This window comes from Acanthisitta chloris, unplaced genomic scaffold (genome assembly GCF_000695815.1).
Source record: "Acanthisitta chloris isolate BGI_N310 unplaced genomic scaffold, ASM69581v1 scaffold46327, whole genome shotgun sequence".
In the NCBI taxonomy this organism is placed as follows: domain Eukaryota; kingdom Metazoa; phylum Chordata; class Aves; order Passeriformes; family Acanthisittidae; genus Acanthisitta; species Acanthisitta chloris.
In genome coordinates, this window is record NW_008681806.1 from 1 (window position 1) to 14,110 (window position 14,110).

Sequence of the window (14,110 nt, forward strand, 5' to 3'; positions counted from 1 at the left end):
ATATATTATATAATGTTTTATTATAACTGCAAATCTTTTCAGGAATATGAAAACCAGTGTACTCCAGAAGCCAAGTTTGTAAAACAGTTGGATCAGTGTGAGATGATACTACAAGCATTTGAGTATGAAGAGTTGGAAAACACACCTGGCAGACTGCAGGATTTTTATGATTCAACTGCTGGTATGACATTTGGGCTTTTTTTCCCCTTCTTTCATAAATGAAATACATAAATTGCCTTTTTTTTTCCTGACAGACTTGCAGAGAAGGTGAGAACTAGTTGTTTTACTCATTGCCCAAGTACACTAAGTGTTTTTGGGGAAACAACACAGTGTGAAAATACCTTACATTTATCTGTAGGTATTGAGCCTGAATTTCATTTATGCCAAATTACTTTTACATCATGTTTTACCTAGAGAGGCTCAGCTTTCATTACACTTGCATGTGTCTAAGAATCTCCCGGCAACATCAGAGGGGCATACAAGAGTCTTCAGTCTTCACCAATATTTTGACAGCAGTTTGTTTCTACCTTGTTAGTGTTTCAAGAACCAGTGAAGTAGAATTTGTTATCCCTATGTGAGCTGTGGTCATGTGTGACCTGCCCAGGGTATGTGTGAGAACCACCTCAGTGAAATTGTTTAGGTGCAATTATTACTTTTTATTCTATCCATTGCTTTTGATCCTTTGCAAAATAAACTGATAGTTGCAAGGAGAAATAAGTAATAATAATCTTCATTATTTTAACAAGGGAGTGGAACACCAGAAGAGGACTGTGACTAAGTTGTCCTGTCCTGGGCAAAAACTATGGATATACAAACTTGGGGAGAGGACCAGCAATCACCAGACACAGTCCCTGACAAGTCCCAGTTATAATTTGGTGACTCCTCAAGGAAATAGTAAGCTCTCTGAAGAATGTAATTTGATTAGGGAAGAAGATAAAAAAGGGCAACATCAACAAAGCTGGAATACTTAATTTTCTAATTGACGTATTTGCCCTGAATTCAGAATTCTGCCAGAATTCAGTAATTTAAACTGAGCTGGTGTCTGAGTAGAGCCTACAGCATATAACCTAAGTGCACCTGTAATTTGGGGGGGTTTCCTGTACCAGGTTACATAGTATTGGATTATCTTGGTCAGGACACTTCCATTTTTCACTCTATTAAGTGTCTTAATAGAGTACAAAATGCAAGCTTTTTGGGGAAGAAGGGCTGTAACTAGTCTTACTTCATAGTTGGATGAAACTAGGAGTTTTCGCTTTCTTGAAAGAATAATTCGACATTTAGTCTGAGCCTAAAGTGTCATCACTGGTGTATAGTTTCAGTGCCAACCTTTCACACATGGGAATATGAGAGCATTTTTGATTAACTTTCCCTTTCTTTTGTTTTTCAGGGAAGTTTGTTCACCCAGAAATAGTCAAGCTTGTATCTCAGATTAACACAGAAAGGAATAAAAAAATAGCTGCTGCATCTCAGCCACATTCCTGAGGTGTTCCTAAATGCTGTAGCTATAATAAATGCTTTGTTTTGTATTCTGTGCATTATTGTTCATCTTACAACATCACTAATTCTGCCAGCAGATGTTTTTTCTCCTATGCATTTACTGCTGACGATCCCAGGACCACATAGATAGGAGCAGGTAGCATAGTTACCTCCCAGCTCCGAGGTTGTGTTAGGGACCAAATGAGCTTGTTTGTGGTTTTCCTATTTTAAAATAAGCCTCTGATTAATGCAGTTTCAGTTAAAAATTATGCATTGGAGAAATTCAGGCATGTTTAAAAATTAGCTGATGGCAATCTAATCCGTTCATGTAATGCACTGCCTGGGTCAGGTAGTCTTGTCCTGTGTCTTCCAAGTATATATGGATTTAAGTAGCTTCAGATGAGTTAGTATCCACTCAGTGCTACACAGAAATGAGACCAAGGAGCACATTTCCCTAGAAGCTCTTGACTGAGCTTAGGGAAGAGATTTCTTTCAAGTGCATAAGCCTTAAGAAGTGATGGTGGATAAGACTGATAATCTAATTAATTACATTTTCTCAATATCTTCATTGTTTCATACAACTTTTCCCCTGTTCATGCGTTGTATTGGGGAATGGTGCTGACACTTCCATAAGGCCTGTATTCCTGACTCTTCCTTACCCCAGTCTGGCAGTTTTACAGACTCTTTCACAGGTATTGGTAATCACAGAATAGCTGAGGCTGGGAGAGACCTTTTTAGTTTGTGCAGTCTAACACAGTGTGTGTGAAGCTACCTCCCTTTTGGCTGTTACCCACTGGGACCAATAGCTGCTGTAAATGAGTTTTTGGCAGAAGTAATAGCACTAATGTGGAAGTACAGAATGATTGTGAAGTAAAGCTGTAGGGGTAAATGCCATAACATGGCCAGTGTCTGCACACCCAGCTGTTGTGTGCAGCTGGAGATTAGGGTGAGGTCATGCTTACCAAATAAGCAAACTTTACACTAGGAAAAATTGTCTCTCTGAAGATGCTTCTCTGTCTTCAGCCTCATATCAAATGAGGCAGCATAAAACTAAACTCAGTTGTAATCCCCTTTAATGGTAGATAATGTAGCTGAGCTCACATTTTCAGTCACCATGACTCAGGAAATGTTTCCTTTATGCAAACCTCAGGGGTGCCTTGACCAAAGCTCGCAGAGCATTCTGCAGCTACTGGCAGCTCTTGCCTCAGTGGCTGCCACAGTGCACAAAGTCTGCAGAGCATATTGGTCTGGTTGAGGGGACATACCCAGAGATAGTACTTGGACTCCATGTTTTAACCTTGGTTTGGCTGCTGGTCTTGCACAGAGGGGGCAATAGGTTTAGACTTCTATGTTTTCTGTGATGTGTTTCACTGTTACTGAACTTTCTTCAATTATTTTTCTCCTGTGAAAGTTAAAATGTTCAAAGTTTGGGCCAAATTTCCATGAGTTTCAGGTCCAGAAGGAACTGGATTTTAAAAACTAGGACTAGCAGATTATGTTTGTGCAATTTATGCTGATGCTGTGCTGTGAACTAGCAAGGTTTATAGATTCACAGTCTGGGTTGGAAGGGACCTGATTTGTACTTAAGCTGCTATGGGCATGGACACTTTCCACTAGACCAGGTTGCTCAGTAATACTGGTAAGCACACAGAATTAAAACATCACAAAGGGTAAAAGAGTAAGAGAAATTTATTTTTAATAAGAATATCAAGAACTTCATTTACACAAACTAAGTTGACCATTAATATCTTACATTTTAAATAAATTCACATTTATGCACAAAACCACATAAAATAAGCTATAAAATTGTCACAAGAATACTAAAAACCCCTAATTAGATTTGCTTCCATGCTAAAAATCACACTAAAGAGGCATGTGATATAAATGTCCAAAGTTAACTTATGTCCAGTAGAACATTATGAAATGGCTTTCAACTTCATAAAAACTAACAAAAGCCACACAGGGAAAAAAAAATCACTTAAAGCCAAGTTTTCTCACAAAAGTTTTAAGCAACCTGTAACGTCAAACTCACTAACACTGATTTGAAGCTTTGGCCTATGCTCAAAAACTGCATCCACCTTCAAAGTAGCCAGGCTCTTCCACCTTGCTTATTGGTAACGCTGTGCTCACCTCAGTCTGCTGAACTGAGTAACACAATGTGCAGACTGACACGTGCTTACTAGACAGCAAGATACTGTCACAGATGTGCTGCTCTTTCCTTAGAAAAAGTGTTAAAAGAATGCAAGAAAACATGCTGAATCAAAGTGGAGAGATGTCTGGCTCTTGGTGATTGATCAGAGATAATGCAGTTGGTGGAATTAGGTACTGGAGCAAAGCACAACAAATTTTGACACCAAAAGTGAAGTACTTACTTATCCTGTGCATTGTCAGATCATGGTCTATGCTAGCAGCTCTGAAATACAGGCAGAAGGCATGGGCTCCTAACCTATGGCACGTCTGCAGCCAATTGTTGGGTTTGTATTCTTTCACTTAAGGCTGTTATCTTGACTGAGGCTCATAAATGCACCTTCCCCTATTTTTGTGGGAAGATACAGAGGCAAATATATTAGAGGTTCCCTCCACTCCATTTGATTCTGTAATTAACTTACGCTGTTGTCAAGTCTTACTAAACCATAGAGAGCAAGCAATGGTGCATATTTTTTAACTGAAACTTTTCTAGTCACAATGACCATCTTAAATCAGCAATTGTAATCAGTTTGGTTTCTGTATGAATAACTGTTTGTCTCTTCCTGTCTTCCTTGACTTTGCCTACTAATGGGTGGAGGGCAATGCCAGACTGTACCAGTGAAGGAGAAAAACTTTTTGGACAATAGGTGATTTTAATTCTGTTAGAAAATAAATCATGTACAGACACTCCTGAGCAAAGAGCACCTGGTATGGCTGGTAGACAGCTGGTGTATGGGCTACTGCTGGCAAGTCGAAAGCTTTGCACAGCTCTAGGTCCATCTGTCTGATGTGGCATTGAGAGGGGAGCTGAAAACCAACAGATAGAAAAGAGTAAACTAAAAGAAATAAAAAACAAAGACTAGGAGATTGTGGAGGGAAGTCAAATGAAAATGATAACTATTTTAGTCACTTAATGTAGAATTTAATGCATTATAGCCAATGACTTGTGTGTGGTTTTGATGATGTACAAAGTACCTGGTGATAAAATGGCCCATCTAAAATAGAAATAGAGAGAGGAAACATTTCTCCAACACAAGGCCAGAGAGGCAATTTTCCAAAGCTGACAAAACCTTGTTGCACAAGTTGTGTAGCGAGGGATGCTGAAAATCACTGTCTGGGCAAGTCTCTGGAGAGGCTTGTGGGGCTCAGGAGGGCCTGCAGTTTAACACTGAAGCTCTTCTTCACTCTCAGGGAGTCGGGTGCCAGCAAGAGAGCTCTGAGCACTGGCGTGGGCTGTAGAGCTGAGAACTTCTTCAAAACTGCCTCCTGGGTGGCCTGTCCCACCAACCTTGGTCTGAAACAAGGCAAACGGAGAACAGTAAGTTCCTCTGCTCACACTGAATCAAGTCCCATTTGCATTCCACCCCAAGGCCATGGAGAGCTGGGAACTATTCAGGCAAAGTACACATGGAGATTAGTTTTTCTTAGAACAACAGCTATAAAACTAGTCAAATAAAACCATTTCTTTCCTCCCCCAGTTCTAAACTAGGCTGCCGTCGTAAAATCTGCCAGTGGCGTGTCCCGTACACTTAAAGGAACCAGTCCCTAAGTAGATCCCAGGCAGGATGCTAGACCCTACCAGTAAACCTTGTGTGGTTTATGAGTAGCTCACACTGTTTTCATTGTTTTTTCCAGTTCTACAAAGGCTGGATGAGAGATGGGTATTAAAATGAACTGGTTCATTTGCTGAGCAAAGTGGCCCATCCGCCAGCAATGGTAACAGCTGCTCGCAAAGTACACAAACCATACTGGGATATTTGACAGCAGAAGGAATGTAGTAACCAAAGAACAAACCCTTGTCTCCCTTCAGGCACTTGTAGCTACCTAGATACTGATATGTAAAACTGCTCCTAGCATTTTCATGGGGGAAGGAGGAGAGAAGAGATCAAATTACACTAATGAAACATATGACAATGTGCTCACACATCTAGTTCCAAAATACTTCAGGTCACTGAATTTGTAAATGCAAGTATTAAAAATAAAACCAGTAAGACTAAATCACTGAAATAGGTATTTAAAGTTTTTCTAACAAAGCCAGAACTTTAAAGATTTGGAAATGATCAAGACAAGTGACAAAGAGACAAAGCTGTTTTGACTGGGTTGTCTTGGTAAGAGAACATTCTTTTGTGGCTTGGCTTGCTGATATGCTCACTGAAAATTGATTCAAGCCTGAAAATAGGGCAAAACATTTTACTCCATCCTAGAATTGCAGCAGGACTTAAAGACAAGCTGGCATTTTCCCAGCCAGTCAGCCACTGAATGCTTAGGAAGATTATTTTAATTAAATGAACTTTGTGTCCTAAGTTTCCAAAGGGTTAATCCTATGTAATACTTTGTTTCTTTAAGCAGCTAGCCTAGCTTGGAAGTTCAAAAAATAATGTAGTAGTGGGCTTGATATTTGCTCAGAGTCACTGATTAAAAGTTCCCATCTGAAGAGGTAAAAATCTGTATCCAGTCTAGTTTCAGAGGTATCAGTTCACCCCTGATTTCTGCAAAGAGCAGTAAGAAATACATGCATTGCTGGTGAGCCCAGAACTTGCAGCATTAGAGCTACTACTAAGTTTTCATGGCAAAACTCGTAACTTTTATTTGCCAGTTAAAATTCTCAAAAGAACATTGATTTGGATTTATCAGAGTGATTGTGAAAGTAAACTGTTCCTGCATTATTTCAAATGACTCAGATAAGGTGCATCTCAAAATCAGAAACAATGCAGTTTCATTTTCTATTTGCTTTTCTGCCTACTCTTCTATCCAAAACTGAGAATCAGGTAAGTCACTTCACTGAATGCTTCTGGCCAATACCCCAGTGTTTAAGCAAACATTTAATTCACCGGTGTTCAGATTTTCAGAAAAGTTGAAAAGAATGAGGCACTCAGGTCCTCTTGATTTCCCAGAGAAGTTGAACTAATACACTCTCCCAAAAAAGTTGCAGCCCAAAGTCCAAATTCCAAGAACAAATTTGACTTCTAAAGGTATGACATGTGACATGCAGGAAGTCAGTTTTGACTGACTACAGAACATTGTAGGACCACTGAAGCTAATATGGGAGGGGGGGTGTGGGAGGAATAGGCTTGACTCCAGCAGACAGGAATTAAGAGCTGATGCACCCAACTGCATGAATCATTTCTCCTACTATGAGGGTCAGTATAAAAGCCATTTGTAGCTAAACTGAAAAGAAAGAGTAGGAAAGTATATGCAGGCACTGTGCTGGGGCTCTGAGCTCTGTTCTAGCTCCTTGAGACACTTGTAGCCTTCCACCTGTGAAACAGAAGCCAGTTCCTTCTCTGACACAGTGCAATGGAGATGACATTACCCTACACCATCATGACTTAAAGTTGTCAGAACAGCCCATCACTAGATAAACATGAACACTCAAAACCTGAAAATGATAGAATGCTCTATCACAGCCATGTAAAATGTCATTTTATGAGCACACTTGACTTTATGTGATGAACAAGAATCATGAGGAGACAAACCTTTGAGTTGGCCCCCTGAATGAGGCTCACCATGCAACAAAGGCAACAACTGCATGCAACTCTGCCTTTAACCTTTACCTTAAGGCTTGTGACAGTGGTCTCAACCTTCTCCTCAAATGATTTGAAAGTTGGAGAATTCCTAGGAGGAAAAAAAAAAAAGGTTGAAGGAAGGAAGGAAAAAATCAGTTGCAAATGTCATGGGATAACTCCACAATTTGATTAGTTCTTACCAGGCAACAACAATGCCAGGACAGAATGAAGGCTGGCTGGCAGCACAGGGCTATGGACTGATAGGTTGTGAACACTCACTTGTGCTCTGGCAGTCAAATCCAATTACTGTAATTAGATGAGTATTTTTTTGCTACAAATTTGGAAAAGCAGAACCTGCCTAGTAAATGAAACCAAATGGTGACTGGCCTGCCTGCTCTATGGTACGTTTACCATGTTCTCAGAAGAACAGCTGGAGAACACTGGCTGTAGTTCTGCATTTCTAGAGTTTTATCCATTTCTGTTGTGGTTTTATCCATTTCTGGTTTTGCTGTAAAGAAATAAATGTGCTTTTTTTCAGCTGATGAGAAAGTTAATAATCCACATTATTCAAAATATGACAAGTTTAATGTCCTGAGGCTGGGATGAAGAAGATTAGAACTACACAGGAAGTGGGTCTCAAATGCCTTTGAGAAATCCTGACCCCCCAGCTCTGTGATTTTGTGACTGCAGATGTATCCTGCTGCTTTCAAAGACAAAGACTTTAGGGAGAATGTGTTCCTAAGGCATCTCTCTGACAAAGCTAAGCTTTTCTCTGCCTTTCTCTCCCTGTGGAACAGAACACAAAACTGTGTGGGGGAAAAATGAGAGTAGAACATGGATTAAAAGACTTGGGGAAAAAAAATAAAAGGCAACAACTGATTTTCCTTCTTAAAGGAAATCATATTTGGTTTGCTGGCTTGCCTGACAACCTTGTTCATTCTTTCTTTTCTTTCTTTCTTCCTACAAAATTTGAAACATAGCCTCTCCCTTATTTTGAGTGCTTCAATTTTTCACATTTCTTCCTGCAAACAGAACATACTGAGCACAACTAGTATCTGCCAACTAGTATTATGAATATAATGCATATGCTATTTTAAAGTGAGAGTGTTCTTCCCCATAGAGAGCTGTACTCAAACTGCCCTTCAGGTGCTTAGATGGATGTCTCTTCTCCCCTTTTTGGAGTAGTTTCTTCACCGCCAATAACCCTATCTCGTGTAGGAAGACATGCTAGAAACAGGCAAGCTGGAGGAAGTACAAAAGGTTGTCTCCTACTCCAGTAGTTCAGCCAGCATAAAGGACTTGGACAAATCTACAGCAGGTAAAGGGGATCTTCTGGATCTCTGCTCCCTGCTTGATACCTGAGACCTCAAATACAGCATGTGTTGTGCTTCATAATTAGTAAAGACTCTGCAGCTCAGGCACTGTTGGCCAGCATAGTTCCTGTTTCTGCAAATACATTTACATCATAACCCTCATCAGGCTAAGTTAAACTGACCCTAATTTAAGGAAAGGGCAAACTGAAGCCAGTTGGAAAAACAATGCAGATTTAATTCCTGTTAATTAGATGACAAACCTAGGGCAAGAATGGTCAAAAGGAGAGAGAAACTGTTTTAAGACCTACATTTGCCCTGTAAGTCACATTGGTAAATGTTTGCCTTAAACTATCTACCTGCTGAATTTGAATAAATTAGCATCCATCATATAGTTAGGGGATTTGTTTTCCCCCATGCTTGGTAAGGACTGGGGATATTCATACATTTAGAGGCTAAGGGAGTAAAAAGAAAGCTAGATCCTGATTTTATTGGAAGCAGTCAAGAGCTTTACTTGAACAGACGTCAATATTTGGCTGCAGTCAAGTAAAGCATGATTATAGCCATTAAAATATGAAAGCACTCATGTAAAATCCCTCCACAGGAGCACAATCCAAAGCCTGTTGGAGTGGAAATCATCTCTGACATTAATGGGCTTTGGATGATGTTCCAGAGACAGCAAAACAACTGAATTTCAGATTCAGTAATACAAACCTGGTAACAATCAGCTATCCAAATACATCTCAAAACTGCTTCATTTACTCAAAGGCTTGTACAAGAGATTATATAGTTAATACAATTAAAATGAAAAAACACAGATGGCCTTGTCCTGCAGCCCTCATCTACATAAATAACCTTAATTGATTGAAGTGAGACTATTCATCCAACTAAAAACTGTAGGATCAGGATCAAAGTATGCAAATTCCCCCCTCATTACACTGCTGAAATCCCCGTAGCAAATAGAATATGGGCAGCATATTACCTCATTGCAGGCATGCTTATGGAATGGCGAATGGAGTAACTGGGAAGAAACAAAAGAAAAAAAAGCTGTAAAATCCAATTTGCAACATGATTATAATATATTTTTATATTTTAACTTTAAGCGTACATATACATGTTTTCAGGAGTGCTGGCCCCCAATCTGAAGAGGCTCCTGCACAACTGCCTACCTAAACAAGAGGTTCCTTCAACCAGAGAGGCAACACCCTCAGTTGTCCCCATCTCTCTAGGACATTTTGCCTCTTCCTTCACACCTCAACATGCACTGCTCTCATCCAGCTCTCCTTGTGACACTTCCCTCCTCAGACTTCCCAGCAGGAAGAGTATCTAAAGGTTGCAAGCAGAGGGTAGAGCCTCCGCATCACTCTGAGATCCCCAAATCATCTTGCATACCTTGAAACCAGCAGGCAGTCACCCACACTATCGACTTGACTTACATTAGCCACCTTCTTCCACCTGAGCCAACTCTGCTATCACAGCATTGCCTGTTCCCCACTGCTGGGAAGTGTCAAGCCTGTCCTGAATAAGAATCTATTTGAAGTGTAAGAACTGTCCATAAGCACATTTAGATCTGAGCATTTTAAGTAAAGTGTGTGCTGCAAGAGTATGTCTTTTTTCAAAAATCCATGCATTGCTACTTTCAGTGCTGATTGACAGCTGCAGCTTGGTCTGACTGAGAACAGTGAGAGCTTTCCTTTAAGAGCCACCAACATTTGGCTGCAAGCAAAGCATGATTATAGCATTAAAAAATGAAAGCGCTCATATAAACAGCACATGTGTTTGTTCTAAACTACACAAATTCAGAGCAGCACTGAGTCCATATACAGATTTTTTTTTTCAGATTAAAGATTCAGAAATGGGGGTGGGGAAGAGAGGGAAGAGCTGTTTGGCAGGAAGATGGAACAGAGAGATTTTATACAAACTGTTTGCTGTTGTGTATATTTTAAGGCTTCTGCTAAGTTCAGACAGACAAGAACTTACAGGAGACTGCAAATGTTTCATGTTGTTTCTCACATAATTTTTAAGATTTATGAAAGATTAGCCCAAATATTTCACAAGTGCAGCAAATCTTTAATGATCCTAGTTGAATTAAACAGGCATGCTTGCCATTTTATTCTTGTAACACATGACAAATAGGCAAAAATAGAGTTTGGAAATATTTCTGCATAGGCTGCTCCTCTTCTAATAGCAAAACATTCCAAATATGAAGGTTTAAGTAAGAAGATTAAATTCACACAGCTGAGAGACTGCACGTGACAATCTGAATGATAAGTGCATATTTTAGTGAGTGAACCTTTTAATTTCTCCAAAGAGGTAAGGATGCAAGTTATAGAAACAGTAACAATATCTTCTTTTAGTAGAAGCCTAAAACATTAAGCTTTTTTAAAGACATACATGTCCATGAGGTTGCTCAGTGCAGAGGCATAGAACAGAGATTGTTCATAACAAAGGTCCCTAAATATTACATTTTGGTTTCATGTCAGAGTGATATAGGGAGGTCAATGTATGCCACATTTTGAAGCTTTCTCAGTGAAGTAAGAGTTCATGTTAGGATAACATAGCTGAATGCAAAAATATTCTTGAGCTCTCCTATGCACTGGAGATGCTACAAGGCCAGTGGGACTGGCAGGGGATTCAGGGCTCTTCAGCTTCTCTGTGGGTGACCTGATGAAAGGCCAGACTGCTTGTAGAATCTTTGACCACACATAAAATTATTTTCTAATTCATCACCTATTAAGTGCTTTACAGAATGAATAAATTCAGTCTCTAAATACAAAGAAGTCCTTTATCATGTTCAGAACTTGGCCTACTAGTGAAAATTTCCCCAGAACTCAAGACTTTTAAAGAGTCATTACTAAGATATTTTTGCTTTATTGAAGAGGATATAATTAATACTTTATACAACCTTTATAGAATTCTGCTGTCTGAATAGAATTTTACTGAGTGTTTGCTGTTTATGTTGCAACCTCTGGCAGAAAAAGATGCTTGAGAGAATGGGATTACATGTAAATAGGTTTTCCCAAGAGCAACATCTTTTGAATGTGTTCTTTATTTGAATTTGAGACATCTACTCAAGGACATGGCAAACACTTAGTCCAGTCCTTTTCTTGTTATACTCACCACACTGTAAAAACAAGGCATTACAGTTTAAGTAGCATATGCTTTTATCCTATAAAACAATGCTGAAAGGAAAGAGGTTACTGCATTACAGTCTATAAAACAAATCGTGTCAATCACAGAGACAGTATTCAAGGAAAGTAATGTGTCTTACCCAATTGAATGAGATCTGTGGTGGATGCACAAGGAAAGAAAAGCAAGAGTTAAAAGTATTAGGAAAAAGTAACAACAATACACATATACATCTGTAGCATGTCAAACAGCCCAAGGAGAAAAACGCAATAAATTGCATTCAAATCTTGATGCTGGAATTCACACTAGAATGTCAATCAGTTGAGATCACTTCAAAGTGAAAATTTTCACACAGTCCTTCACTATGCAATCACCTATTCTGTGTGCAAAGGACAGAAGTTTTCTCTGCTAATTTTTGTGTTCTATTTAGAGCAGATTTAAACAATACTAACTGGTTTCCCTCCCCATAACCTACTTTAATATCATTGAAGAGGAAGTATAAGTGAACTGGAATTGTACATGTACATCAGCAGCAAATGCCTTTTTCTTCCTTCTGGATTTCTTAATCATCTCTCAGTTAAGGATATGGAAAAAACAAGGGGCTTTTAATTTCTAAAATGACATTTTCTAAAATACTTGTTCCTTGTTGAAAACAATACTTGAAACACTTTGACACCGCTTTCCAGCTCACAAGAAACTTAATTAAGGCAGCAGCACACTGATATACAATATTCAAAGGATGTCATTAATATCCTGAAGTAGAGAACTGATGAGCAGACAGCCTCTCCTTCATCTGTGTTGCTGATGTAGTCTTTAATTACAGACCACTTCAAGGGAACACCTGCCTCATGCAGTGAGCCAGATATATGGTGCACACTTAATGAATGTCTCTTCGATACTTATTTTTCACATCTTTCCTCAGTGTGTGGTGTGATGCATTATTTACTGCACAATATTCATACCTTGCTCCAAAGAAAAGCATTGATTTCTTCAGGCTTATTTACAGGGTTATACACATCATATACATTGGTGTTTCTCAAACATTTGTGGTTTTATCTTCACAACACATTTCTGCTTAGACCAGCTCAAATAATACTGTTGCCATACATAGCCTCCTTTTACCACCTGCTGGTTCCCAGTAACTGCCACCTCCTTCCCCATGCTAATATAGATACTTGCACAGCCATGGGATAAGGAGATCTCTGTTACTGCACACCTCTAAAAACCAGCACAAAGAGGCAAGTGTCAGTAGAAATGAGAGAAAACAACTGCTTCACCCATCAGGAAAAGAAATGCTTATGAAATTACATAGCAAGACAGTGTTACTATTACTATTATTTCCTTTATTGGGGTATCAGAGATAGAAAGGTTTAGAAATGGTAGTTTCAGGCATGACAGCTGAAGGAATCTAAAAGAATTCAGTTTCAGGAGCAATTTTAAGTGCCCAGAACATCCCTAGATCACAGAAGTCCTGGAAATGCACACTAAAAGGCTGTGCAAAAACTTCACATCCATCCCCACAAACAACAAAAAACCCAAAAGGCACAAAAATAAAGGCACAGCAAAAATCAACTCCCACAGTACTAAAGTAAATTAATTATATGTGAGGCATCACCAACAGATATTGGCCCAAACCGCTTCTAAAAGCTTGCAATGAGAGAGAGCTTGCAGCCTTCAGAAATAAGCCCTATTGAGCTGCTCTTGTGAACCACCAGCCTAGCCCTTGAAAATGCTGATGAGTAACAGACTCAGAACGGAACCTGCAAAAATCATGCATTAACGTGAGCTACTGAGACCTATTTTTTGAATATAATTTTCAACTCCCTATGCTCGCTTCCTGCTAAAGCAGTAACACCTAACCTGCATTTCTCTAGTTCTGCAAAAACAGTACAGACAGCCTTGTCAAAGTCAAGCTCTATCACATCTCCTGCCTCCCCTCTATCCTCTATGACAGGTGCTGTCAGTTCAAGATAATTGTTCTTGACAAACCCTTTTATGTTTTTCCCATCATGCTCTCATTTAGATGCTTAGAAAATAACAGGTTAATGCATTCCCCAGTATTTCCCAAAGCTTCCCTCACCCTTTTCCAGAGGGATGAACTTTGCCTTATTCCACCCCTCTGGGGCCTCATGTGCAATCTGTGCTGATTCCAGTCATCTCCGAGGGGCACAATCAGCTGCCACAGTCCTGCCCCCAGGCTCTCCCTCCCTGCAGTCTTGTGTTTCCACGTGTGCCTTCCAACTCCTGGCAGGAATGAGGCATTATATTACCTTCATTCATCTTGAGAGCTGGCTCATCCCAGGCACTGAATTAAAAAAGGGTCTGTGTGATCATGTAATTAAGGAATATGTACAAGACAGCTGAATGAAGGATCTATAAGAAGAATAACTGCTGACATCCTAATTTGCATCAATTCCTTTGTTACCTTAATCTTTAAATACTTGACTAGTAGCAATGTATGTGGCAGTGTGCATATAGTAGTGTAGTGTAAGGAGTTTCCTT

The 14,110-nt window shown here is 39.5% G+C and overlaps 2 protein-coding genes across 2 annotated transcripts in view; one reads left to right on the forward strand and one right to left on the reverse strand.

The window, feature by feature from the left end:
* Positions 1 to 42: 42 nt before the first annotated feature.
* Positions 43 to 1,482, forward strand: LOC103805558 (HD domain-containing protein 2-like; the record flags this gene model as incomplete). Its single annotated transcript, XM_009078213.1, has 2 exons — positions 43 to 181; positions 1,388 to 1,482. Coding segments are annotated over 2 exons (234 nt in total), but the record flags the coding sequence as incomplete, so codon positions are not given.
* Positions 1,483 to 4,825: 3,343 nt separating this feature from the next.
* Positions 4,826 to 14,110, reverse strand: part of LOC103805559 (tumor protein D53 homolog) — a gene marked incomplete at its 5' end in the record, with an annotated part of 13,463 nt that continues 4,178 nt past the window's right edge. Inside the window, 4 exons of the mRNA XM_009078214.1 lie at positions 4,826 to 4,957; positions 7,218 to 7,278; positions 9,462 to 9,500; positions 11,751 to 11,765. Coding sequence (XP_009076462.1) covers positions 4,826 to 4,957; positions 7,218 to 7,278; positions 9,462 to 9,500; positions 11,751 to 11,765 — 247 coding nt within the window. The remainder of the gene's footprint in view (positions 4,958 to 7,217; positions 7,279 to 9,461; positions 9,501 to 11,750; positions 11,766 to 14,110) is intronic.